Source organism: Leucopleurus acutus, assembly GCF_964270905.1.
Source record: "Leucopleurus acutus genome assembly, chromosome: 13".
Taxonomy (NCBI): domain Eukaryota; kingdom Metazoa; phylum Chordata; class Mammalia; order Artiodactyla; family Delphinidae; genus Leucopleurus; species Leucopleurus acutus.
The window spans coordinates 62,074,656-62,102,486 of NC_139155.1; the positions used below are offsets into that span (position 1 = coordinate 62,074,656).

The following is a 27,831-nucleotide window of genomic DNA, read 5'->3' on the forward strand; positions in this document are numbered from 1 at the left end:
TTCAGGAGAAAAAAAGTGCAGTGTTTACACTTTATTTTTGACATAAAGAAGCCGTATTTACACAATACATTCATATTTTTAAGTATGTTACAGCTCTCTGTAGAAAACCATTCCATCACAAAACAGCAACTTGTGACCCGGATTCCATCTTTAAAATATTAAATCAATGAAAATATTCCTAATTTCATAGCCCATCACAGAGGGAGACTGAAGGGAGGAGGGAGTGAAGAGCAGGTGACAGCAGGAGGACCCCCACCTGACGGGGACAGAGACCAGGAGAGCCCGAGGCTGGGGCACGTGCCCTCCCCTGCAACCCGGGTGACTTCCGAGGCCGCGGACGAAGCACCCCACTTCCCACTGTGTCATGAGGCCGAGCACAGCTCTGAAGGCGCAGCTCTGGCTACGCAGGGCCAGCACCCTGGACCTGGCTGGCGGCCTTCTCGCCCGAGGGCTCCTCTGAGACCTCCCGTTCCCTGTTCCAGTCCTTCAGGCCCTCAGGCAGCGAGGTGTCCTCATCCAGGCTGCCGGTGCCTTCCACAAATTCCTCATATGTAGACTTTTCTGCAAACGGTCTGGGGCCCAGGAGTTCCACCATGTTGTTCTTGTCTAACACTTCTTTCTCTAACAGGAGCAGAGCAACCTGCAATGCGAACACCTGTGGTTAAACAGTCACCCAGCAACGTCTCTCCAATCTCATCACCTCCTATTTACAGTCAACCCCCTTCCAAAAAACAGTTTAGGACCACTGAAAAGAGATATTCACTGTCATGTCACTTTAGAATAAGATATGCAAAAGTCCTGGAAAAACACGTGTCCCCACCTGCGTGGCTGCACAGTGTGGTACATCCATGTGGCCTGTGACTGTGCCCTGGACTTAGTGGGGGAGCTCTGTCCCTGACACCGCAGAAGGACATCCTCGGGGAGGAGAGCCAGACGCAGTGTCCCTGGGCCCCACCTGCTTCCAAAGAGGGAAGGAGCTCCCTCTGGCTTACAGAGCAGAAAGAAATCCTGCCAGGAAGTGTGAGGAAGTGATACAAGTGACTGGGGGTGGGGGAAAGGGTGGAAACAGGGAAATTTTAAAAGGTGGCTGACAAAAATAAAGACAAATGAGGCAGAGACACAATATGAAGCAGGAGATTAACGTGAAAATATGCATCTCGAAGTTCTGGTCTCTGTGTGGCTGAACCACAAGACTGACATGACACACAGCCACAGAAAAAGGGACCCCTGCCAACTACGAGTGGGGAAGTGAGGGACGGTGTCAGGAGGACAGGGAACAGGGTCACGTTAGACCCGCTCACTGTTACCACTGCCTTTCTACTTCTGCTGCCACCACGGCACCATCTCAGGAAGTTAAAACACACCCATGGCTGCCTCTGCACTGGCCTCTGACTGTCCCCCTGGAGATGGCACCCTGCTGCCACTCTATTTTTTTTAAGTTTTGGCATCTTTTTTCTTTCAAGATTTATTTTTATTTATTTATTTTGGCTGCACCGGGTCTTAGTTATAATGTGCGGACTCTTAGTTGCGGCATGCGAGATCTAGTTCCCCGATCAGGAATCAAACCCAGGCCCCCTGTGTTGGGAGTGCGGAGTCTTAACCACTGGACCACCAGGGAAGTCCCTGCCGCTCGCTCCTTTAATGATGAGTTTTTAAGCATTTCCACTCCAGATTCTTTTAGTACTCCTGACGATAAAACACAGGGGCCAGATGAGATCTCCATGAAGGGCGCCTCTAGCTCCAGAGCTGTGTTTCCCGCAGAGTTCTGGAGTCCCCAGACACCCTGTGCTTCCCTCTGCACCCCCTCCTCGCTCACTAGGGCCCCACACAGCAAGTCCTCCTCTCCTCCCCATGTTCACTGTAGCCTGATGAGCCGTCAGGGTGGATGTCAGCCTTCTCTGCCCTCTCCCATCGGAGCCCCTGCTGCAGGCCCCTCCCACCTACCCTGCGCTCTGTGAAAAGGCACCTCGGGCTCTGCCCGGCACAGCTCACAGTGGGCTCCTCTGAAGATCTGCTGATCGGACAGCATCATCTTAGAATAGCTTTTTTCTCTATCAGTCCTTTATAGAAGACTTTTCACCTGTGCTTTTATCATGAGAGTGTGGAATATTTAAAAAACAGAAGATTCTCCGTTTGGTTGCATGGATTCTGAATAATTAAGAGTTTACTGGATACAAAAAACCGACTGAATTAGAAAGGCTCCCTCCCTTTTGAAAACGCTATCAAATGAGGCACAACAACGGAAGATAAAAAGAATGTTTGTTCATGGAAGGTCATAATTAAGCAAAGGTCCTACATATCTAGTTTGGCTAATTCTTTCATTTGCTGTTCCACTACCTCTTTACTCTGGAGGTGAAGAGCAGTGGTCAATCCCAATCAGGCCACTGGGCTGCGCATTTGGAAGCACTTGGTGGGTGACTGCAGGTTCAACTGTGTGTCTGGTGTCGTGAACAAACTTTGTTAATCCCGCGCTCACATTCCTAAGAACCAGGAGCCGGGATCATGCCCGCTGCTGCTCTTCCCACATCCCCCCAGCCCCACAGAGACAGCAGACACAGCATCAGGATGGAGGAAGGAGCCTGGGATTAACAAGCACAGGGGACGTCGGCATCTACAAACCAACCAACCAGTCAAGCCATCAGTCTCAACTCTTTCTGCAAAACCGTGCAGAGAATCATTGGTGGAGCAGGCACCCACCTTCTCCACATCTGCTTTCTTTTCTGTGAGAAGAGCGACTGTCCTCTTGTAAGCATCGTTGATAAGTATTCGTACTTCGTCATCTATTAGTCTGGCCGTGGCTTCGCTGTAAGGCTTTTCCAACACCATGTCCCCCTGACGGGGGAGGTCAAAGGAGATTTGCCCGACCTTTTCATTCATGCCGAACTGAACAATCTGAAAAAGAATGCGTGACTAGTGGTGGGCATCCATTTCTGCTCACAGGTTTTTATAAAATGGCAGCAAATCTACTGACATGAAATCCACACACCTCACTGCAGTACTACTCTTTAACCCGCAACAACGACACGGCAGCCTTGAGTCGGCCAAGTAGACCAGGGTGTTCTGTGTAGATGGAGGTTGGGAGGACAAGACCAGAGACCCACAGGCAACATCTACAAGGCAGGCGGCAAACGGGCAAGGACAAACCCCAATGGTGACGAGACCTGCTTGAAATCGCTCTGCATGGGGGGAGGTGAGGACAGGCAAGGAGCATCCGACAGATGGGAGGAACCACCCAGGCCGCCCAGAGGCTCTTCCCGTGCCGCCCGGGCTCCAGAAACCTGCGAGGGGCGTTGGCATTCTCCCTGAGTCCACAGGGCCCAGCCTGCACCCCATGAGACCCCCACACTAACCACACAAAAACCCCACATTAAGAAGAAGCTGTGGAAGTAAAATCCAAACTGACCAGAAAAGAGAAGGCGCAGATAAAAGAGGGGAGCAGGAACAGATCAGAAAGTAGGAAGTCATGTTTTTTAAAAGTTTATGAAAACAGCAGGAAACTCTAAAACCGTAAAACTAGAAAAACTGTCTTAATCCACCTCCTTCCTAAGAGATCAGGAAAACAAACTTCATGTAAAAGTGGACAACAGAAAAATCCCTTACAAAGTTGTTATGAGAAAAAAGGAGCAGAATAATGTCTACAGAGATAAGGGAAGTGGGATGGAGAGACGTCCATAATACAGATGAAAACTGTTACCCACAACTTCAAAAAAGGCTAACCGAAATCAGGAAGGTGATAGAAAATAAGAAAGAATAACATTAAGTCAGAATCAGAAAATTTAGATGAGGTGCTAGAACGCAGGAAATAGAAAAAGAAAACATTACAGTTATTTTTAAAATGGACATTAAACTAGAAAGGACACAAGAGCAAACAACCCCAACAAACAAATGCCCTAAGAAAAATTATTGGTTTTTTTTGGCAGTGCTGCGCGGCACATGTGATCTTAGTTCCCCGACCAGGGATATAACCCGCGTCCCCTGCATTGGAAGCTTGGAGTCTTAACCACAGGACCACCAGGGAAGTCCCAAGAAAAATGAAAGGTATGGGAAAGTAACAGGCCCAGAAGAGCTGACATATGAATAAAAGGAGTTCCCAAAGAAAGTCACTGACATCAAGTTCCCCGACAGCAAAATGACCTTGTCTGGGGATGGAGGCGCCCGTGATAAACTTAAAGGAAACAGGGGCATGGCTGCTGTCAGCAGAAAGGACCAGAAGGCACAGGCACCATGGAGTCCACACGGGATCCCACAGGCTTGTAACTGAATGTAAACTCTACTGCTGTGCTTTATACACTCTTAGTAATAAACCTGAAAGACCGAACTCTCAAAACAAGGGTTTCTTTTCCTAAGTTTTGATCATTCTAAAATGGATTTCTCTTAAGAAGTAACCCTTGCCTGGAAAGCCTAGACCAGTCAAACAGCAGTGCTGTTCCAGAGCCATTAGTGCAGGTGAGGATGCAAGACGACCCCGCCCACACTCACCTGGGCATATGCACTCTGAGTCACTTTTCGCAAGTCGTCCTGAGCGCCGGTTGTGATTCTCCCGAAGAAGATCTCCTCTGACACGCGGCCACCCAGAGTCATGCACATCCTGTCCAGGAGCTGCTCTTTGGTATAGAGGTACTGCTCCTTGGGTAAGTACTGCGCGTAGCCCAGCCCTTTGCCCCGAGGGATGATGGACACCTGACAAGGAGAACACACGGTGCGCTGAGGACAGACGCGGCCACTGGAGGCTGATGTGGAGCCACAGGGAGACTCACTGGAGAGGAAAGCACCACAGCCTCGGCTTGAGGAGCTGGGTGGGAGGGCCTGTCCAGGAGAGCATTTTCTCTTAGGGTAACCTCACCCGAGAGGTCTATAAAGTATTTCTTGTCTCTTATAAAACTCAACTGAAAGTGTTCAGTCCTGACAACAGGGCTGCTGCTGACTGGCGACCCCTCCAGACTTGACGCCGGCCCCGCCTGCCCCGCCTTCCAGGAGGCAGAGGGGCCAGCAGCCTTCAGTTTTCTAGTCCTCTTGTTGCAACTGAGTAGATTCCTTTAATTTTTACAATCAATGCTCCCAGTCACAGGTTACAGTTCAGTGAGTTCTGACAAACAGCCTCCTCCCACAACCAAGATACAAAACATCTTCCTCTTCTCCCCGAAATCCCCTCCCCCGCCCCCACAGATGAGTTGCAGTTTCTAGAACTGTGCGTAAATGGCCTCATACAGTTCGGACTTCACCGTGTCTGGTCTGCGTGACTGTCCCCGAAACCCACCCCCACTGCCGGCTGTGTTAACAGTGCACTCAGCTCTATGGGGCAATCACTGGGTAAACACACCAAACATCCACTCCTTCTTGAGGGACTTCAGGGCTCTTTCCGGTTTATTGCTATTACGGATAAAGCAGTAAAAGTATTCCATGGACATGTTTTTATTTCTCTTGGGTAAACACACAGGACTGGAACCGTTTGGTTGTATTGGAAGCATTTGTCACCTTTATGAGAAACTGCCGAACTGGTTTCCACGGTGGCTGTCCCGGGTCAGGTGCCCGCCCGCAGGCATGGGGTCCAGCTGGACTGACCTCGGGACATGTGGAGCTTCTGCAGGGTTCCACCCACACCTCCCGGTGACTTAGGGCATCCGGTATCTTCATGCACCTAGCGCCCATTCCTATTCCTTCTCTCGGGAAGTACATGCGCATATATCTTGCCTATTATTTTACAGCGTTGCTTGTTTCCCTACCACTGAATTTTAAGAGTCCTTCATGTATTCCAGGTACACGTCCTCTGTCATATACACGTACTACAAGTATTTCCAGGCTGTGTGGCTTGCCTTTTTCTCTGTGGAGTCAGGGAAACCCCCTGGGCAAGAGAGCCCCAGACGCCCAAGCCTGACCCACGGTAGCAACTGCTTTTCCAGAGTGAACCCCTCCAGCTTCTGCACACTTTTCTTTCCAAACTTTATAACTCATCTGCGTGACCCCTTCACCCCAACACCATCAGCAGATGTTCCTGCCACGTGGCCCAGTGTGGCCACCGTCTGTTCCACAACAACTCCCTCACCTTCAGGAGGGGGTCCGCGTGCTCCAGATACCAGCCGGCAACTGCGTGGCCAGCCTCGTGGTATGCCACTGTCTTCTTCTCCTCGGGCTGCAGAACCTGAGTTTTTTTCTCTAAGCCTGACATACAGAACAGAAAACAAAACCCACTGCTTTAGTGACACCGACATCAAAAGAGATTTACACGATACCACACAGCGTCTCATCTAAATCGTGACTCAGAGACCAAGCTGCCTGTGACCATGGAATATTCCCAATCGGGGCAGAACAAAGCAAAGCATCAACTTCAAAATATACAACCACCGCAAAACGCATTCACTACCCACCCGAGGCCCACTTTCTCCTACTCTCCCAATCGAGTCACATATCTCGTTTTGAGAAATAAACAGAAATGCAAAGTAAAATTCAGCACTAGAGTCAATTTGACACATAAAATTCACAGAAAACGAAGACATCTGGAAAGAGCTCACTGCCTAGTCTAGGCATCGGGAATCACCAAGTAGGGGGAGACAAGGACCGGCCGAGGAGGCAGGCACACGAGGGTGGGAGGAGAGCCAGGCCCATGAGAGGCAGCAGCCCGCAGCCGCAGAGCAGCCCTGAGGAGGTGCCCCCGAGCCGGCCCGCGTGTTGCCAGAACTGAAGGACCCCCGCTCCAGCCTGGATGAAGGCGGACGCGGAGCTCGCCCGCACCTCTGGGCTGTAGTCTGCACTGATACAAAGCTCACAGGTGACACCAGCTTTCTCGTGTTCCAGGTACTCATCTGAGAATTTCTCAACTGGTAACACGTTACGGAGTCTGGGAGACTGAAAAAGAAAAGAGGGCGAACTGTGTTCCTGAGGACTCGGCCCAGGACAAGCACACGCCGCAGAGCCGCCAGTGGGTGGGGAGAGGGCAGGTGGACAGCCCTGTGCTCCAGACACAGACACGCAGTTCTCATGCCCCCAAAACACAAGAACCCCCAGCTTGTCACAGGATTTCCCCTCCTCAGCTGCGATCCCGTCACAGGGTGTGTGCTGGCCCCAGCGGCTGAGCGTGAAGAGCGTGAAGAGCACGTCCGTGCCCCTCAGGGCCAAGGCTCTGCCCCACCCACCGCCCTGGCCTCTTTCACAAACTCACTTTCCTACTAAACACCCCCCCTCCCCCGTTTCCCCCAGACCTAAAAGAACACAAATAGTCTTCTCCTGTGTTTACAGTGAGGTCTTTTAATTCCACTCACAACTCTAACATCTTAGACTTTTTCTTTTCCCTAACGAATCTCAAACGGTCCAGTCACTCACTCGGCACCGCTACAACTGCCCCCCCGGCCCCCCTGCAGTGGCACCTACTCCTTGTCTCACCTGCTAATGAGCCTGCCAGGCCTGTGGCACAAAACAAGCTTCGGAAACTCTGCTGACAGCCGTTTCCCCCTCGGCTGTCGGCTGTGTGGCCCGTGCCCTCACCCACCCCGCACCACGGGAACCACGGCCATGCGTAGGACCTCACGGGGACATCCCGCCCCGGCTCACTTCCCACCAAACCAGCGGCCCCGAGGACGCCCTTCCCACCTGTGGCCATGGGGCTCCCACGCTCACGTCCGCTACCACACATTAAGAACCAGTAGGGGCTCTGCCTCCAGATGCGCCCCTTCTTCAAAGATGCATCTTCCTGAACTATCACTGACTATCCCGTTACTCAGTGGCTCAGGAAAACTCGTGTTAGTACAATACTGGCCGTAATACAACATGAAAAAAGCTCTTAAGCTTAACTCTCAAGGCTTGCTAAAATCTAGGCTTCAACACCTCTCTCCACTTTGTCTTCCCTCCCACAGGAAGGAGTCTGAGCAACTCACCTCCCTCCCTGAGGCACAGGCCATGACTGCTCCTCTGCTCACCCTCGTTCACACCACATCCCCTCCTCCTGAGCCCAGTTTAAACCCCGCTCTTCCGTGGAGCCTGCCTGGCCATTCCTTGTCACAGGGAAGTCCTGTGACAAGCCGGGGGTTCTTGTGCTTTGGGGGCATGAGAACTGCATGTCTGTGTCTGGAGCACAGCGCTGTGCCATTCCCTCCTCTGAATGCCCAAGTTCTCGAACTGCTAGTTATCTTTTTAACAATATTAACTATAAGCTCTCTAGAAAGCAAGGAAAACACATTACTGGCCAACCCTGCTTGACAGGTGAGCATTTCCCGGTCAAACACTGTTACAGCTGTTCATCCATCACCTATATCTAGCTTAGAGCACATTTAACTCATGCGATGAAATTTTTGGAAACAGGGAGGTTGTAAGTGTTTTAGAAAAACTAGATTGCTATAATTCAGGGGAGGACACCTCCCTGCTTGCTGCCCGTGCAGCATAAGGGTGGCGTCTCAGACCCATCCGACAGGGTGCCGTTGAGCCCCAGGTCTGGGCAGATACATGCCCTGGCCTCAAACTCACGCCATCCGCCCTTGGTTGTGGGTCCCACCAGCTGCCTTACCGCCAATTACTCGTTCAATTGCTTGTTCGAAGTGTTTCTGATTTATGGAATCTGAAAGGTGTCTCGCAGCAATCAAAGCAGCTTCATTGCAGACGTTGGCAACATCGGCTCCTGTGAAAGGGACACACACAACGGCTCACCTGCCAAATACACCTGAGCTCACTGGTCACACATTGTGAAGAAGGGAACCCGGGCCAACCGTCCACCAGCAGCAGTCAGTAGCGCTCAGTCCTGCCTGGCACAACCCGGCCCCTGAAATGCACGCTGCAAGTATCAGTAGTAGACAGATGCCCACAGGCAGCCCTCCACCTTTAGAGACTGTGCAATGACAGCAAACTAAGACAGCACTTTAAAATGCCCATCAACTTAGTTCCACCATCTCTGTTGGGAAAGTGACTTAAGCGGATATTGGGCAATCTGCTGAAATATAATGAAATACATAGGCATTAAAATGACCTAATGCATTCAGTTAAACAACGAAAGTTAAACATGAGAAGCTTGCCAAAAGCTTCCTAGATCCTTAGGTCTCTGTAAACTAACCTTACAGAGAAAGTATATAGGGACGCAAATAGGCCATAACACAATGTATGTGCTCAACAAAAAATATTAAAAAGTCAGGCTCCTGGGACATTGAAGGTGCCTGTGCCCGTGTATATAGCCTTCTCAGGCTGTAGATAGATGGTCCCTTCTATTTCATGTTAAGTTTGGAAGAAGGGAGAGAGGGAACAAGAAAGGAAGGGTCACATCCTGTAGACACAACAGCAGGTCGTGCTCACCCACCTGAAAACCCCGGGGTCAAGGATGCGAGTCTTCTTGCCAGCTTCTCCTTTTCCAGGGTGCTGTCCAGTTTCAGTGGTCGGAGGTGAACTTTGAAAATAGAGGCTCTTCCTTTTATATCCGGCGGTCCTTGAGAAATTATTTTTAAGGAAAAAAAAAACAGTGAAACAGTTGCACCCCTCCCCACAAGAACTGGCCTGACTCCAGGGAAAACCATCTCACCGATAAAGATCTGCCTGTCGAAGCGCCCCGGCCTCATCAGTGCAGGGTCCAGGATATCTGGTCGGTTGGTGCCCGCCAAAATGACCACGTTCGTCGTTGTGTTAAAGCCTGGAAATAGAACAAAGGCATCACCATTGTTAAATGCCGTGAGGAGGAAGGTGACAGCATGCCTGTCCAGAACGTATGAGCATGAGACACACTACTTTAGTTTTCTATTTATTATCTAGTGATTTTTTAAGTCACAAACTTAATGATTTTTCTTACTATTCATCTTGTCCTTAATGATTAAGTCATATACAGTACAAGACTTAAAGATTTAAGGATCAACTACTAAAGACAAATTACCAAAGATTTAAATTTATGTAACTAGAAATGTAGATTACGTTGTCAACTTTAGAAAGTTTTAAAAAATCAGTAAGGTTAAATTTGCAAAGGAAGTGTCTGAACTCCCTGGGCCACAGGGACCACTCACTGCGTATCTGAAGGCAGGCACCACCCCACCTCCAACCTCTTCTGCAGGCTCAGCCTGCTCGTCTGACTGGCCATTTCTCAAACGGCAATGCCGTGGCCACAGAGCCGTCACCCCCAGGACCCTGGCGCTGAAGGAGCCTGGCCCGTTCCCCCAGGGTAGTTTCTGCTGTGCACGGGGTTCCGCAGAGCCGAGGAGCAGCCCCACCTCCTCAGTCTGGCTCCCATACCCGGCCCAGGAATGCAGACCCGCTCAAAATCTGCCAAATTCGCACTTGCTAACGCATGGATTTTCCTGATCCTTCAGAATCATAAATGGTTTGAGAATGAGATTATGATTCTTTAGTGAAGCATTTCACCAGTTTTTCTTTTATTTGGCACCAGGTACAAATGCCATCTTAACACCAGTATTAAGTTACAGCAGGCTGCCAGGCAAGACTCTTTTGCTATTACCTGTACTGGAATAAAAGAGCCCTTCGATAGGGGTTGTTTATTTTAGAGAATCTCTCTTTGCTCTCTGTATCAGCACAGGACTCTCATTTTAGAAACATGAAGAACAATTAGAAAGCACAGTTCAAAACACAAAAGACTTGAACATTCACCATCCATTTCCACCAGCAGCTGGTTGAGGGTATTCTCCTGCTCACTCTGCCCCCCGAAGTTGCCCCTTCCTCTCTTCCTTCCCACGGCATCTATTTCATCGATGAAGAGGATGCAAGGGGCATTCTTCCGAGCAAGGGCAAATAAGTCACGGACCTGGATGAAAATGTAAGCACTGGAGTCACTTGACAAGTGAGTGCTATCCTCCCAATAAAACAGACATCAAGCTTCCTGTCCCCCAGGAAGGCCATCCTGTGTCACTCACTGTACAGTACAAATTTAAAAAGTTACAAGCAGCAAAGAAGTCACATGGCAAACGGTGGGAAACTTATGTAAGGTGAGCAAATATTATTTCTAAAAGCTCATCAGTTATTGTTATGTAAGAAGCACGAACACCAGCAAACTGACACTACATATCTTTATCCTACTAAAAGGTAACAGGTAGAGTTGTAAAGTTTGTATTCAGTTTACAAGTCCAACCACCCTGGGCTCCCTTCACGCCCGAGGCAAGCAGTAACAGCAGACACTTACTCAAAGACCCAGTGACGTGTACACACAGCAGAGGCATGACCCTCCCGAGCCCAGCCAGCTGTCGCCCCACCCTCAGACCATGGCAGCGGGGGCCCTGCGCCCACCTTCTGACCTGCTGAGTTAATACAGTGTGAGGTGAGACTTACTCTAGCTGGACCCACACCGACAAACATCTCCAAGAACTCAGATCCACTAACGGTGATGAAAGGGACGTTGGCTTCTCCGGCTGTGGCCTTCGCCAGCAGTGTCTTCCCAGTGCCTGGAGGACCGGTGAGAATGGCACCCTTCAGATACAAAAAAGAGAAAGTACATTTGACTAGAATTTCAGAGAAATAAATTACATATCCATAAATAATTCCAAGGTATAAATCTGTCTACAAATTTTAGTGATATACACTAAATATTTCTTAAACATGTGAACAATGATAGTAATTATATTAGTAAGAATATTAATAACATTAGTAAGAAGAAAAAAAATTATATGAGAAATATAGAGAAATATATAAGAAATATTAGAGAAACATAGAGAAAGTAATTATATTAGTGAGAAGAGAAAGGAAAAGACTATTAGAGACTATACTGTTTTAAAAAACTTGGGGGGCTTCCCTGGTGGCGCAGTGGTTGAGAATCTGCCTGCCAATGCAGGGGACACGGGTTCGAGCCCTGGTCTGGGAAGATCCCATATGCCGCGGAGCAACTGGGCCCGTGAGCCACAACTACTGAGCCTGCGCGTCTGGAGCCTGTGCTCCGCAACAAGAGAGGCCACGATAGTGAGAGGCCCGCGCACCGTGATGAAGAGTGGCCCCCGCTTGCTGCAACTAGAGAAAGCCCTCGCACAGAAACGAGGACCCAACACAGCCATAAATAACTAACTAAATAAATAAAAGCTGGGCTGATGGCCTTCTTCACTAAAGTTGCCTCCTTTAAAAAAAAAAAAAAAACTTGGTAAGAATGTGAAATTTGAAATACTTCTCTTACTTTTTAAGATTTTTAGTGTTGCTTTTTAGACCTAACAGTATATAAAGGGTGACTTAAGCTGGGAATCTACTAATAAACTGCCTGATGTTTACTTCAATAATTCAAGGAGACACAAATATCACACTTCCAACTTACATTGTGCTTATTTTCTTTCCTTTAAATTTCACAAATGAAGTAAAAATCTAATAACCAATGATGAACTTAAAAAGAATACTGTTTGCTCAAACACTGTAATTACTTAAGTCGTGGAGATGCCTAAGTATGATGTGAACAGGTACGCAAGTATAGCAAATTATAAAACTATAAAATGTGACTTTTTATCCATGGAGGCAGGCAGGACATGAAATCAAGAAAATGATGATTCCCTTTACAAAGGATTCCTTTAAAGGAAACTTTATTAACGGGTTTTTAAAAGAATTAGTTAAACATTTTCTCTTCATTTACTTAACGCCTGAGCCTGGCCTTAGGGACACAAAGATGGGCAAGGCTACCCGTGGCGCGCAGTGGGCGGGGGGAGGTCTGTCCTCCACGGAGTCCTGGGCCACGAACCTGAGTTCCAGGCCAGGCCTGCTCATGGTGCTGAGAGAGGGATAGCGAGGTCACAGCAGAGGCAATGTGCTGGGGGCTGCTGAGAGAGGGGTGTCTAAGTTGCCCTGGAGGGAGAAGGAAGCAAACCAAGGGGAGAGGACACACATTTTCTCGGGAACACACGCTACCTGCAAGAAGACACATCCACGCAGGACAGCTGACCTGAAGAGACGCGCAAGTTAAATGGAGACTAGTAAGTTAAGATGGAGGAAGGAGAGAAAAAGAGCTACTTTATAAGTAATCAAACTTCATAAAATTGTAACTTCAGAGATCAAGAAATACTTCAGAAGATTTTTGGGTTAATGAGCTGAAAACCGTCTTCTGAAAGTTCATTTTACCTTTGGGATTTTTGCTCCTAGGTCTTGATACTGCTTTGGGTTTTTCAGGAAATTCACAAATTCCATTATCTCTAGCTTGGCCTCCTCGCAGCCCGCCACATCTTTGAACTTCACATCTATCTCGTCCTTTAGGACCTTGGCAGTGGTTTCTCCGACACTGAAGAGTCCGCCCATGCCCCGGCCCGTGCGGCCGATGCCGGCCGGCCCCCTCCGGATGGTGTAGAGCAGGAAGGTGATGATGAGCACGGTGGGCAGCATGCTCAGCAGGAAGGAGCTGGGGGCCACACGACAGCGCAGCGCTCAGGCGGGCAGCCCTGGCTCGGCTGCCCTGCGAGGGACCCGCCACCCCGTAACTGCACACGGTTTCTGCCTGTGCAACACCGGGCTATCCGGGTACATCTGAGGCACAAGGAGACTCTTAGTGTGTCAGTATCACTGAAGGGGAATCTCAGAAAGACCAAAGAAAAACCTGTTCTCAACACGTACACTGTCCAGTGGTGCTTTATTCCTACCTCAAGAACCACCATTTATGCACAGGACAGACCTGTGATTTACTATCACTTCATCAAAATTTCAAAGAAATTTCATTCAAATTGCTCATTTAACAATTTTAACATGATTCTGGTGTTAGCCTGAGTAGAAATTCCAGTTCTCTTATTGGAATGCATCAACTTATTCTGAAGAGATGTCTTCCAAATATTCAATCCTTGCGAAGGCAACAGTGGTGAAAGCTGTCTCTGGGTGGCTCGTGCAGGCTCACAGAGACCCAGGGGCAGGGGTACCCTCCAACCCATGCCTGCCCTGGCGGGAGCAGCTCAGGGGTGACTTACAGCCTTTTGCTTTCTGTTTGTCTTAATAAAGTCAATTTCCACACTACAGGCACAGACATATACTTATACTGGGTAACATAATGCAATTTAGTTTAACTTACCCTAAGAAATTTAGGTCAAAACCTGGTACATGGTTTAGGTAAAAAACAAAACAAGAATAAAACCAGGATTAGCTTTCTAACTTTTCATCTATTATAAAATTTTAAATGCTGCTATAGCATTTAAACCATGAACAATTTACTCTTTGGTTTATTTCTGGAGAAAAAAAATAAACACACTGACAATAAAGGTTTAAGGAATGGTGCAACAAAACTTTGTGTAATGTTTCAGGACCAGCCTATAAAGTTAAGTAATTATATGATAACCTCAGGGACCAAGGGATATATTGCATCACGTGTGAAATAATCTCGGCAGCTAGCTGGATCTATTAATAATACTGCAGGTAGATTGCAGGTCTACATACACCAAGACTCAAGAGAGTCCCTGAGGCCGAGTAAGACCATCAGCTCAATTAACAAGCTAGCTACCCCTTTCTCCGCTCTCTTACATGTACAAAAAAATTAAGCTTTATTTCTACTTTCACTCTCAAACTCGTAACTCTAAATCAAGGTAGGCATTCTGCATTTAATGCAAATGGGGTCACCACCAGGAGATCTACCAGGGCGTCCATGTGTGAGCACTCAAAGGCCATGTATTCCCAAATAAGCCCAAAGACAAGCAACTCCTGAAATCAACAAGCTGTTCCTGAAAGACTCAGACCTGAAGTGGCCTTTCTAAAGACAAATAACCTTTAAGGGAAGAAGCAGCTCTGACCAGAGAGGAAGAAGCATTACTTAAAAATCCTGCAAACTCTGTGAAATATAAATGTAAAGGATAGTTAAAAGGTGGGAATGCCACTCTTTAACACAAATGGGCTCTTTATGCTAAGCTCCTACTCAAGAACGGTGCATTGGACATTAACCCCAAACTACTGCTTAATCAAGATAAACATTAACATGTAGAAAATCAACCAGTCTCCAGCAAACTAGTAAGTTACTAATGGTTGAAAAGAACTCTGGCCGAACTGAGAGGCCTGTTGAGAATATAAAGTGTGATGCGCTGCCCCCTGCTGACAGAATACACAGTGAGCCCCGGGAGCACAGGCAGCCTCCTGTGTTCACAGAGACGCTTCTTACCCATCACTCTCAGCAATGTAGACCACAGGGACCCGATTCTCCCCTTCTATGCCCAATTCCTGCTGTAAAGTTTCCAGATTCCGCTCAAAGGTGTCCACACTGCCAATATTGAACCAGACATACTGCTGTAAGGACAGAAAAACAAAATATCCTAATTTTGTTAGGGGAATGAAGAGGAAACAAAGGATTCAATTCACAAAGCGTTCAACTTTCCAAGAATTTTTCAGAAATACTGCAAATTTACAAATTAAAAATATACAATATTAACAATAACAACAAGACTTGTTTTAACAATGCAGTGACTAAGCTTCACTCAGTGAGAACCCCTGACAAGCCTCAACCAGTAAGCATTTCTATAGCAGCATTCCTCCACAGTCCTAAAATTGTAAACTTGAAAAATGAAAACTCTCTTTGAAAAGACAACCCTTTTCAGAAACAAACAAGTATCCTTTTCCTCTTGTCCACTTCTCAGGAACTTCTTAGCTGCCTGGTCCCAAACTAAACACCAGCCTGCGGCAGTGATGGCACTTCTCAGTGTTGGGATGGTTTCCATCCCCAGGTGCACCACGACGCCCTGGGTCCTCAGAAGGAGGTGCTATCACCGACCGCCAGGAGTCAGCTCCACCCAATGGGACAGAAATACCCTCCAGTCACTGGACCTGGGAGTTCCTGGGACCCTAGGGAGGGACACCCGAAGGGCTGGAGGCAATGGCGATGCTCCCCACCAGCACAGGGTTCCCCACTGTGCTGGCATTTACTGTCCCCGTTTGACAGAGGACAAAACTACAGGGGGACCCCACCGCCCACGGTTACACATCTAGGAAGTGGGTGGCTCTGAGCCCAGGCAGGCTGGCTCCAGGGCTAGCGACAATAACCAGCAGGCCACACCGGCTCTCCGACATAACCACTCCCACCTCTGGAGCTTCCCCACACACTGGCCCCTCTTCCCAGCACCCAGCAAGCATCAGCTGCACTGCACAGCCCCGAAAGACTTTGTTCCTCCTCTAACCTGCAAACGCCTAAAAAACATGTAAACCTCAGACACTTGAGACATGTACACAGACAAGAGCAACATGTCCCCGCAACCCTTCCACCACCAGGGTTACTGAGTGGGCGCCGTCACTGTGGTGTTTCTCTCCACGTGTCTAAAAACAAAAGACGGCGAGTAAGTTGTATAATATTCTATAACAATAGTCCTCGGTAAGTTGTTCACAGACAAAGCTACACGATTCCTGTGGTTATAGGCCCCAAATGTGTCAATGACAGAACACTCGCCAACTTGGCTCCCACCACCAATGGGGCAACAAGCTAAATGATGCTTCACATCAGAGAGTTGGGTGGACCAAGGCCCAGCAGCACGGAATTCTAGGGACAAGACCTAGGTGAGAGCCTCTGGGGTGGGTCCCAGCTCTGCAGGTGATTCCTATGCACACTGAGGTTTGACAACCACCATTGACCTACACAATCTCATTTGAGAGCTAAGCCCTAAGAGCATTAGTGTCACTCCCATTTTAAAGATAAAGAAACTGAGGCTTCCAGGGGTTAGACCATAGAGCTAGTAAAGAGCAGAGCTTATCTGAGGCCAAGTGTGTCAGACTCCAAAGCCTGTGCTTATACAGCACAGCACAGCAATTAATATCGCTATGCCATAAGCAGTTGGACACAAAATCTTATACCCATTTCCGAAAGCTTGAAATAGTCTTTATTAAACAGGCAATACATATTCTCTGTAAAAAACTAAGGAAACACAAACATAATGAAAATAAAAAGCATCCATAACCTCAATATCCAGAGATAAACACTATTAGCAATTTTGATGTTGTTTTTTCAAGGTTTCAAAATACCCCTTTTACAATCTTGAAATACGCACAATTTTGAAAAGAAATCAACATAAAACCTTAACTGTAATATAAAGGAGTGATACAAAGTAATTTAAAATAAGATGGTACTAATTTCAATACGAAAACGCTCGTGCATGCCAGTACTAAGTGTAAAAACTGCTCCCCAGGGAGGAGCAGGCCCTACTGAGAGCCGAGCCCCAGCAGGCGATTAAAGAGGGACGTGAGGAGCCGCTACTGCTGACCAGGGGCCTAATGGGCCTGTTTATATGGTTCTAATTTTTTGCCCTATAAACAATGTTTTGGAGTACATCCTTGCACAGACACCTTTACATGCATCCCTAATTATTTCCCTAGGATTATTACTGAAGCAAAATTACTGGGTGTATGCGTACTTTCAAAACTGCTGATAAATACACTGCCAAACTGTCCTCTTGAAAGGGAGTGCCAATTTAATTCCCAGCACTAAAAGTCTGAGGAACAGTTCTGAGAAAAAAAAAAGTAGCATGGTTATTAATGAACATTTCATCATAAGATAAAGAGAATGGGGGGGGATTAAGACAATTCAAACAACTTTCCTAACAGTGACTGAAATACGAAAGTCCTATGACATTACAGATATTCTTATATTTATTGATACGTTATCAGAGACATGATCACCAACAGTTCTCATTTTCCTTAAATGTTGCCCCATCCAGGCAGGATGATGACGAAATGGTGAAGCGAAGGCATCCTGAGATAGAAGGGATGCAGCCTGGAAGAGGGCTGGCCCTAGGGGAGCTATAAGGTCGCAGGATGCCCAGGGGCTAGGAGTGGGCCTGGGGGTCGGGTCCAGGAGGGCTGGGAATCACCTGGGAACCTCATCTGCCCCCTCCCCCCTCCCCCCCATAATCCCCTCAACCCACTCTGGGGTCTCTGGAACACATTTCAAACTGGTTGGACAAGAAATACAAATTTTTTTTTAAATAAGAACAGAAATGGAAATTAAAATAATATAACATCACAAAACAATTGGGAGAGATATGACCAGAATGTTTCTTAAACTGATTTGACAAAAGCTGTCTTAAGACATAAGCAATTCAGATTTTAACATTTTTTTTCTTAATCAAACAACTGTTTTCTCAGTCTTGAAAAATCATAGATACTGGAATACTGAAAACTAGATTTCACACACTGGTTTCTAAATGAATAGCCAACGTGATCACCAAACCAAACCAAACCCAAAACCACTGCCCAGCCCCTGCACACATTACGGACACAACGTTCACATCCTCACTGTTAGTAAGGATCCTGGTTGCTGCGCTGCCCAGCTCCGACGCGGCCAGTGTACATGGCTACCGCAATGTGAGGGAATGCTTGCTTTTCAGTTTTACATCTGAAAAGTTAATTTACAGCTAATTCACATCAATTAATAAAATCATTTACCCCATCAACAGGAGTTTTTCCTGGTGTAAAAGTCACTCGAACAAAACGCTTGTTGACGACTTCCAGTCTGTCTACCTGGAATTTTAAGAAGTTAAATATTCAAACATAAATTTACACAAAGACTTGAGATATTCTTTTAAGCTCATCTGAAATGCCTGTATTTCAGACACACAAAAGAATATAAAGTAAAGAAAGAAGATAACGTAAGGATTCCCCGTGTTCCCCACTCCGGCTTGAGAAAGAAAACATCACAAACACTGCTGAAGCCCCCAGTCACCCAGAGGTGGCCGTTCTCTGCAGTGGGTGCTGGCCACCCCAAAGCAGGGCTTGGTCCCAGGCCACAGAGACCCAACCCTAAACAGACACTCACTTCTGCCTGTTTTTAAACTTTAAAAATGGTCTCATCTGGCATGTACTTTTCTACAACTTTCTTTTTCTTCTGTCCTTGTATTTGTAAGGTCTTTCCTTGCTGACATGTCAGTTCTGCAGGGTACCCCATTTTATAAGTACACCCCAAGTTATTGGTCCATTCTCCTGTTCACAGACATTCAGACTGTTTCAAACGCTCCCCCATCACAAACAATGCTGCTGTGAACATTCCTGTGTATACCATCTGGACACATCTTCAAGAACTTCCCTGGGATACGTACCTGTAGATAAACAGAGTCCAGCTAGGCTGTAGGGCAACATCGCTCTCCAAAACACTACTGTCCTCACTTGCTATTAAAAGACTTTTACATTTCTGCCCCTCTAGGGTATAAAATGGTTTAAACCTGATTTTCCTGCAAGCTCCTAACTACACAGGGTTCTAAAGATCGCTTGCACACCTCACCCCGAGGCCTCTGGCTGCTGTGGAGTGGAGCACTTTCGGGGGGCCTGTTTCCTGCCGCTGTCAAGTCTGCTCTGGCAGGAAGTCTGGAAGGTACGAGCCCAATATGCGAAGTGAGGGAGCCTGCAAGGTTCCAGGAGGAACCAGAATGGGGGCTCACCATCTGGAAAGGACTGACTAGAGAACTCTACCCCACATAAAACTGCTGGGGCAACGGTAGACTGACTGCAGAAAACCAGCGGGTCAGGAGGAGAAGTGGCTACAGAGCCAGGACCTGTCCCCACACTCGAAGGACAGGAGTCACTTCTTAGAAAGCAGGCTCCTCACGACACCTGGGAATCACACATGTGAGAGCCTCACTTGCTTCAAAAATCTGAGTAGATAATCGTTTCCATTTTTTCCATCCTCACCTTACTGTACAACCTTTAAAAATAATTTTAGATTCTTTATATTTTGTAAGTATTAATATTTTTATTTTATTCATTTCATTGATGAAAAATTCAGTATTGAGAGCTTAAATCATTTCCCCAAGGTTACAGAGCAGGCCTATTGCTTGTTCTCTTACTATCACTTTACTTCATCAATTCTAAGGTGGTTATTTTTCATATTTTAACCTCTCAGACATTGCCGATGCATGTTGACAACTGATGGTATTACACAGTTTCACTGGCGGCTCACTCAATCTTTCTTAGTAACATGAAAAATAACATGTGCCTTACAATCCACAGCATCTTAAATGAGCTGAAACAGGGTCTCACTGGGCAAAGACCCAGTCCGGGGGCACAGAGCTCATGCCCGGGCCTTCACTCAGAGCCCATGGCTCTCACTGTAAACACTGAGTCACCTATTCACCTATTCACCTTCCAGGCCCACAGGACATTACAAGCAGTGAAGGTGTAAAGGAGCTGGGAGAGGCTGGGAAAGGTGCAGGGAGGAGAGGCACCCGAGGGCACAAGAGGAATGATGGGAACAGACAGGGACGCCAGAGCAACAGTCAGGAGCAGTGGCTCCAAAGCGAGGCTCTAGCATGAAAAGAAATAAAAGGAGTTCGTGGTAAATTTGGGGACTGCTGGGTCAAAACAAACAGGTTCCTTGGTTGCAGTACTTTCCAGCATTAGAAAAATCCAACACGGGACTTGATGGTGAACAAGCCTGGCTAACTTGGTGGCTGTTTATCATTTTATTGGCCTCATCTGAACCCCACCCTTTGAACCCCTGCAGCCTGCAGGCCCACACAATACTCACTACTCCTTTGGAAAGATAGTTATTGACAAAGTCCTTCCATGTGATTTCTCTCCCGGAGCTCTTGAACAGGAAGTAAAACAGGACTCCTCCCCAAAACAGGGCGGTCCAGAGAAAGTACATCCTGAATTCCTTGTCATCCCATGGAATGTCACCCTGGGCAAGAAAGGAGACATTTCTGTGAAGCATGCAATGTAACAACACGGTCTACACTGTGCTGGATGCAAATCCCTTCCAATGCCATGAATGCCACCCCAGAGCCCCAACGTCAACCACACAGTGTGGAATCAAACCTTCTGGAACCTGGACCACCAGTGAGAATCGTCTTTCTTCCCACCTCGTTTTCCACCACCACCAACTCCTCCTCCAGAAGGACGCGGGGCAGCCGCTGGCTTCAGTTCTGTTCACAGACAGAGAGTGTGTACAGTGGCATGGCAGGATTTCCTATCTCTCAGCAATGTTTTCATTAATACTGTTTAATAAAGTTTTATTGCAAAACATATGGCAACTGATCAGTTACTGAACAAAGTGCTATGAGGAAGCCTGAGACTAAGAGAGAGAGGGGTAGCCCTCAGGGAGGCTCCTGGCGCTTCACACGCACGGTCTCACGAGCTGCACACTTACCCAAGGACCAGTAGACACATGACTCTGCCCATCTTACAGATAAGAAAGGGGCTGACGTGCCTGCTGATCACCTGGTGAAGTGCTCAGTGACAGTGAGCAAGTGACAGAGCTGGGATCTGAGTGCACATGAGCGCGCTCCTGAGTTCCCACCTGAAGGTAAAAAGTAGGTGCCCCTGCCCTGCCCCAAGCCCTGAAGTGAACACTGTTAACAGTTTCTTCTGCAGGAAAGACATGATTTTGATAACTGGCCAAAAACAAAACCACCACTACCAACAACAAACCCACTTCATCCCCATAAAATCTGTTGGTAAGAATCTGAAATTAGTCACTGTCATGAGTTGAACTGTGTCCTCCAAACTCATTTGCTGGAGTCCTACTCCCCAGTGATCTTAGGGTCTTCACCAAAATACACAAGTTGAAATGAGGTCACATGGGTGAGTCCTAATCCAATATGATTAATGTTCTTATAAAAAGGGGACATTTGGACACAGACATGCACAGAAAAAAGGCGATATGAAGAGACCCAGGCAGAAGATGGCCGTCTACAAGCCAAGGAGAAGGCCTGGAACAGACCTTTTCCTCACGACCCTCAGAAGAAAACAACCCTGCCGCCTGCCGACACACTGATCTTGGACATCCAGCCTCCAGAACTGAGAGACATACTGTTGCTTCTGACACCCAGTTGTGGAACTTTGTTCTGGCAGCCCTAGGAAACTAATACAGTCACTAATACTTTCCCTTCCCCCCACTTCTCCATCCTTTCAAAGACCCACAAATACTGTTCTGACATCTTCAACTCCTGGGAAGCCACCCCCTCACTGTGCAGGCCAGGAGGCCTCAGCACCCAGTCACCTGCAGGGCCTCATGGCCTGGGCTTCCTGTCGTGCTCACCCCTCCGAGATGCACACAGGGAGCTCCCGCACCCCTATCTCAAGTAAGGCAGGGTCTCAGAGAGGCAAGCCCACCCCTAAGAGGCCCAGGCCTGGGAAATAAAGAGGAGGCACATTTCTAAAGTTGTTGAACGATGTCCCATGTACTCCAGGACAAAGTAACATATATGCAAAAGGTACCCAATAGGTTATATTTAAAAAGTGGACCAATCACCATTAATCAGCCCCAAACCAAGGTCAACAGGAAATCGCCCGGTCACCAGCGCTCCATCAGCCCACACAGCACTGGTCCTTCCTCGGCTCTGGCCTGGCTTTCATGATCCATATTCTCTTAGCATGTATTTGTCCCTCCGAGACCCAAGTTCACTTAAAAACAAAGGCTGTATTTTATTTTTCCTTATATTTCCCTAGAAGGAAACGATGCCAGCTGAATGCCAGCACGTGCCGGGCACTGTGCTAAGTGCTATCACACGTGAAAGGGGAGCAGGGCCTGGCACACACACGGGCCCCCAAGCCGCTGGCTCTGACAAACCCTCTCTGAGTCGCTAAGGGAAGATAAGCCTCTGAGGAACAACTTGAAAAACACTGCACTCACAATACACGTCAAGTAAATTGCATGTATTGATAACATGTGCCAAATGTACTTACTAAATATGCAGTTAGATATGACTGATACTGACCAGCCAATATCTCTAAGGTAACCTCCAATTAATTCAATTTGAAAAATGACAAGAAATATGAGCAGAAAATTAAGATAAAATGAAACAGAATTTTATATGTGCTCCTAGACTACAGTTTCAGGACTGACTTAAGATTTTCTTTGTTCAGTGAAAACTATCAGCAACATCATATATTAGGGGAAAACAGTAAGTTCAAATATAATCTTTTGAAAAGGTACCTTTTTTTTCTCCCATAACTTCTTTAGGTTCACTAGCTTTTTTTCCATTTTTCCCATTGGGAAAGTATTTTTCAAATCCTGTTAGAAAAGGAAAAAAATACATATCGTCAAACTAAAATTCATCAAGTTTTGTGTACGTGCTCTTTGTTTTGTTTTGTTTTTTAAAGAAGATGTTGGGGGTAGGAGTTTATTAATTAATTAATTAATTTTTGCTGTGTTGGGTCTTCGTTTCTGTGCGAGGGCTTTCTCTAGTTGTGGCAAGTGGGGTCCACTCTTCATCGTGGTGTGCGGGCCTCTCATTATCGCGGCCTCTCTTGTTGCGGAGCATAGGCTCCAGACGCGCAGGCTCAGTAGTTGTGGCTCACGGGCCTAGTTGCTCCGCGGCATGTGGGATCCTCCCAGAGCAGGGCTCGAACCCATGTCCCCTGCATTGGCAGGCAGATTCTCAACCACTGCGCCACCAGGGAAGCCCGTGCTCTTTGTTTTTAAAGCAGCTGATTCATCACTAAAAAGCACAAGCTAGAAGTTTAACATTGCTTGTGTAGGGAGTAAATCAAAGTCTAGATAATACAGCTCACAACCCCGAGGAGTCAGAGGAAAAGGTCTCACTGGCCTGCCCACCTCATTACCGACAAAGGTGCCACATTTGAAGGTGACACACTGTCATCACTGCAATCACACAGGAGGAGGTGGGGTGGGTTATAAGAGGAGACATGACTTAGGAATCAACCGAAACAACGCCTCTGCACCTGCCCTGTCAACACCCGCTGACAGCGAGTCTCTGTCACAAGACTGTCCACCGTCACAGTCACATCTGAATGTTTACCTTTTGGAGGCCGAGAACAGAATCTCTGATAAGCAGCAATCACATCTGTCAGAAGAGAACTTCTGCTGGTTTTTGCTTCAGTTGTAGCATATTGATAAAGCTGCAACACAACATATAAATAAAAGTATGAAGGTTACATCAAAGTAAGAATGAAAATAGCTTCATTTCCTAATACCACCAAGTGGATGAAATGCTTCTCCCTTCAACAGGCAGTTACAGACTAGCATAGAACGGCCCCACCACCGAGGGAGGACTAGGGTTGTCCAGCCTTGGGCCGCTCTAGTCCAGCAAGAACTAGGAGATACACACTTCGCCCAGAAAACGAGAGTACTTCAAATCATACCTAATTAAGAGCTGCAGCCCGATTACTATTCTCTACCAACACATTCATTCTGGCATTGTTTACTTAATTTGTAGCATTCAAAAGGCAAACTCCGACATGGAACATCGGCTGCCTCACTTGCAGGGTCTATCACACTACAAGGTCATTTACCTGAAATTACAGAACAATGCTGCTTGTGAACACAATACAAAATTTATCTGTGTTCAAAGACAAGAAAGTTATGGTCCAATGTCACTGATAGTCCTTGTACTAGTAACATTTACTAAAGGTATTTGATATACTGTCATCCTGACAAGTCCCTTTACAGATATATCTCTGCTTTAAATAACATGTTGCTAAAAATTGTTTGTAAACACTACCTATATAAGTCAGAGTATAATGTAAACAAACTGAACAAGCTCCTTATTAAATTTAGGTGCACAATTAAAAGCAATCAACGGCAAGGTCCACTGAGGGGCTATATCTAAATTTGGCAGTGGAAAAGTTCAAGTAATTCTATCCTTCTGAAAAGTGAAAATTCACCACCATTTTTTAGGACAAGCTTTTACATACAGGTGAGAATGTTTAAAGTGAAGTTCATCCGCATTAGTATCCATCCTAACTTGCCTCCTTTATGGTCTGATGAGAAAAATAAAATACCACAAAACCATATAAAATCACTTCACATCCACAAGTGTGGCCATAATAAAAAAGAGAGACAATAACAAGTGTTGGTGAGGATCTGCAGAAATTGGAACCCTTGTGCACTGCTGGGGTGACGGGTACAGCCACTTTGGGAAAGTTTGGCATTCTCAAAATGTTAAACGTAGAGTTCAGTTACCACATGATCCAGCAAATCCACTCCTACTCAAGAAAATTGAAAACAGACGTCCACACAATACCTTGTACATGAATGTTCATAGTAGCATTATTCATAATAGCCAAAAAGTGGAAACAACCCAAATGTCCATCAACTGATGATGAACAGACAAAAACGTGGTATATGCACACAATGGAATTTTATTCAGCCATAAAAAAGGAACGAAGTACTGATACATGCTACCATGAAACCTTGAAAACATTATGCTAAGTTAAAGAAACCAGACACAAAAGGTCACATATTACATGATTCCATTTATATGAAATGTCCAAAATAGGCAAATCCACAGAAACTGTAGATTAGTAGTTGCCTGGGGCTGGAGGAATGGTTGGGGAGAAATGGGGCGTGACTGCTACTGGTTATAGGGCTTCTTTTTGAGTGATGAAAATGTTCTGGAATTAGATAGTGGTAATGGTTGCACAAACTTATGAATATACTAAAAACCACCCAACAGTACACTTGAAAACGGTGGATTTTATGGTATCTGGATTAAATAATCAACTAAAAACCAAAAAAGAATGAGCTGATTTAATTCCAAATTATTACACAATTAATAGCAAAGTAGGACAGAAACACTGATACGGTTCTTGGTAGACAGCAATGCTGGTCTGAGAGAACTTGGAGCTTCTGTTATGTTGGGCCCTCCCTGACGGCTGGGAACACTTGGCCCAAGAAATAACCACTGATAATGGATAAGAGTGTGTCATATGTGAATAAATATTTTCCAATGCCAAATCCATTACGGGTGTGTATTGAAAAGACCTGTTATCCAAGCTGGACAGGGCAGCAAGTCACTGAATATCTGCTCCAGGCCAGGTGCTGCCAAGCAGGAACCAGTGCTGCCTCGAAGAAACTCAGAAGAGTAAGGAAGAGTCCTGGGAACAAATCAATTACAGGACGGTACCGCACGTGCAACAATACAAAACCTTAAGTAGAAAGGTACAGAGGTGGCACAGAGAAGGAAGTGGGTACGTGTTTAAGGGACCTAGGCATGTCACAGGGAAGTGACACCTAGCCTGGAATTTGAAAGACTCACAGTTCACCAGGCAAACAGTGTCAAAACTTTTAATTTTGGTTAAGCTGGAAATCTGATTTTTTGCATGATGATCTTCAAAATATCTCATGATATTAGGGGACTCACAGTCATGTACCTGCAGTGGGAGGAAACGACAAATGCCCAGGGATACTACTGTGAGGGTCAAATGTGATAATATACGGAAAAGCACCTTTAAAATTGTGTGGCAATACCCAGGTTTACATTATCATTTCCAATCATTCTGAAAGCTACTTGAGAGCAAGGGTTCTTTATTAACACCATATTAAGTAAGTCTTTGTATCACAATAAAGTACAGAAATGGGTACACGGTATGTGCTCCATAAACATTATTAGCTTGCTGAAAAATCAGCCCCCTTTAGGCTCTCTTTTCAAATTGCACTGACCTGGAATACCTCTAGCAATAACCCCCGTGACTGTATTTAATAATGAGATTATTTTTTACAAAAGAACCATCAATTAAATTTTTTTCCTCTATCTAATCTAAGCCCATTCAAAGAATAATACATATAAAAGATTATGAATTTGCAAAATTTAAGTACAGAGGACCCCAATTTAGAGAATTAGGTTTTATGTCTGATGATGTGAGTACTTTTTAGTTGTGAAGCATCAGTTTCAATCCTTTGAGGATTATACCTGAGACCACACATCAAAATCTTTTCCCCAGGAACCTCACTGTGAGAACAGACTTTTAACAGATGCACAAACGCAGAGGAAAATCTGTCCTCTCAGCATCCCTTGCAGGTAGCAGAGTCATTACTGTCATTACAGTCATTACCTGGCGTCCCCACCCAGATCTTCAGGGCAGTACCAGGGAATATGTGGCACCGACCTACACAAGCAGGAGACTTCCTTACACCTCAGCATCGAAGATTCACGGAAACTATAGTGCCACTCGAAAGAAAGGCCTTTTAGATAAGATTCCTGACAAAAAACCCTGCAAACTCACAAGGCACATCCCTACCTGCTTATTACATGTCTGAGTCCAATATTCACAAGGGACAAAAGAGGAACCGAGGAAGGTAAGACGGGGAAATGGATGTAATGCAAGAAACGGAAAAAAGGCCTAGTGCACAGCCATTCTGAGTAAGAGACTAAGACGAATAACCCTGGCTGGCAAGGGATCTCCGAGGAGGAAACATCAGGAATGCAGGTGTATCACTGCCCTTTCTGTGGAAAGACTGAGAACACTTCCTCCAGGGCATCTGGCGACTGACCCCAGGTCTCGCCCACCACCCCCGGGGCTCCGTGCGCGGTCGTGGTCAACCTGCGCGAGGCAGGTCCGCCGCGGGCACAGCCGACATCGGCTCTGGGAGCCCGGCCCTGACGACGGCAAAGCAGAGCCCCTCTGGGGGGAACACCGTTAACGACCCCGGTTATTAGGCGTCGTGTCCGCCGGGCGGCGACAGCCCCACCCCCGAGCCCTCGCCGCCGGCTCCCGATGCGCTCCGCTCCGCAGGCCTCCCGAGCCCAGGGCAGCCCCGCCGCTCCGAGGTCCGTCTCCAACCGGGCCGGGGACCCACGGCGAGAGCAGGGCCCGTGACCTTGACTCCCGGCGCCGGGCCGGAAGCGGGTCGCCGGCCGGAAGCGGGCCAGGGGCACCGGACTCACCGTCCGCAGGCAGAGCCGTTCGGTGGGGCCCGCGCGGCCGCCAGGTACGAGCATCGGGGGCAGCCCGCGGGGCCGGCAGGCGCCCCGGCCCCACAGCAGCAGGCACCGGTGCGCCATGGCCGCCGGCGCGTGCCTCGGGCCGGGCGCTGACGAGCGATCGGCCGCAAACGGCCGTGCACTCTCGGAGCTGAGGCCACTGGACTGCTCGCCAGCCACCCCACGCTCTTCTGCGTCTGCTCGCGCCCCGCCCCGCCCTGGCGCGCTGACGTCAGCCGCACGGCGGCGTGCCCTCGGGCAGGGCCGCGGCCCCGCCTCCGTAGCGTTCAGGGTCAGGGCGGAGGTGGGGCCTGCGGGGAGGAGCTCAGATGGCGAGGCGGGGCTTGAGGGAGGA

The 27,831-nt window shown here is 47.3% G+C and overlaps 1 protein-coding gene across 2 annotated transcripts; it reads right to left on the bottom strand.

Annotated features, from left to right (window-relative positions):
* AFG3L2 (AFG3 like matrix AAA peptidase subunit 2) lies at positions 1-27,654 on the bottom strand. Of its 2 annotated transcripts, none has more exons than XM_082853187.1 (17): positions 27,441-27,654; positions 23,574-23,673; positions 22,748-22,825; positions 20,629-20,735; positions 20,339-20,491; positions 18,265-18,339; positions 15,002-15,123; positions 12,997-13,270; positions 11,239-11,376; positions 10,564-10,717; positions 9,494-9,601; positions 9,275-9,400; positions 8,495-8,605; positions 6,044-6,159; positions 4,480-4,680; positions 2,698-2,892; positions 1-640 (listed from the first exon to the last, which is right to left on the bottom strand). In XM_082853187.1, exons 1-17 carry the CDS (start codon positions 27,555-27,557, stop codon positions 401-403), a joined length of 2,415 nt encoding a protein of 804 aa, XP_082709313.1. In that variant the 5' UTR covers positions 27,558-27,654; the 3' UTR covers positions 1-400. The 2 variants fall into 2 exon arrangements, with proteins under 2 accessions (XP_082709313.1, XP_082709312.1); XM_082853186.1 differs by having other exon boundaries at positions 15,002-15,126.
* Between the last annotated feature and the right edge of the window lie 177 nt (positions 27,655-27,831).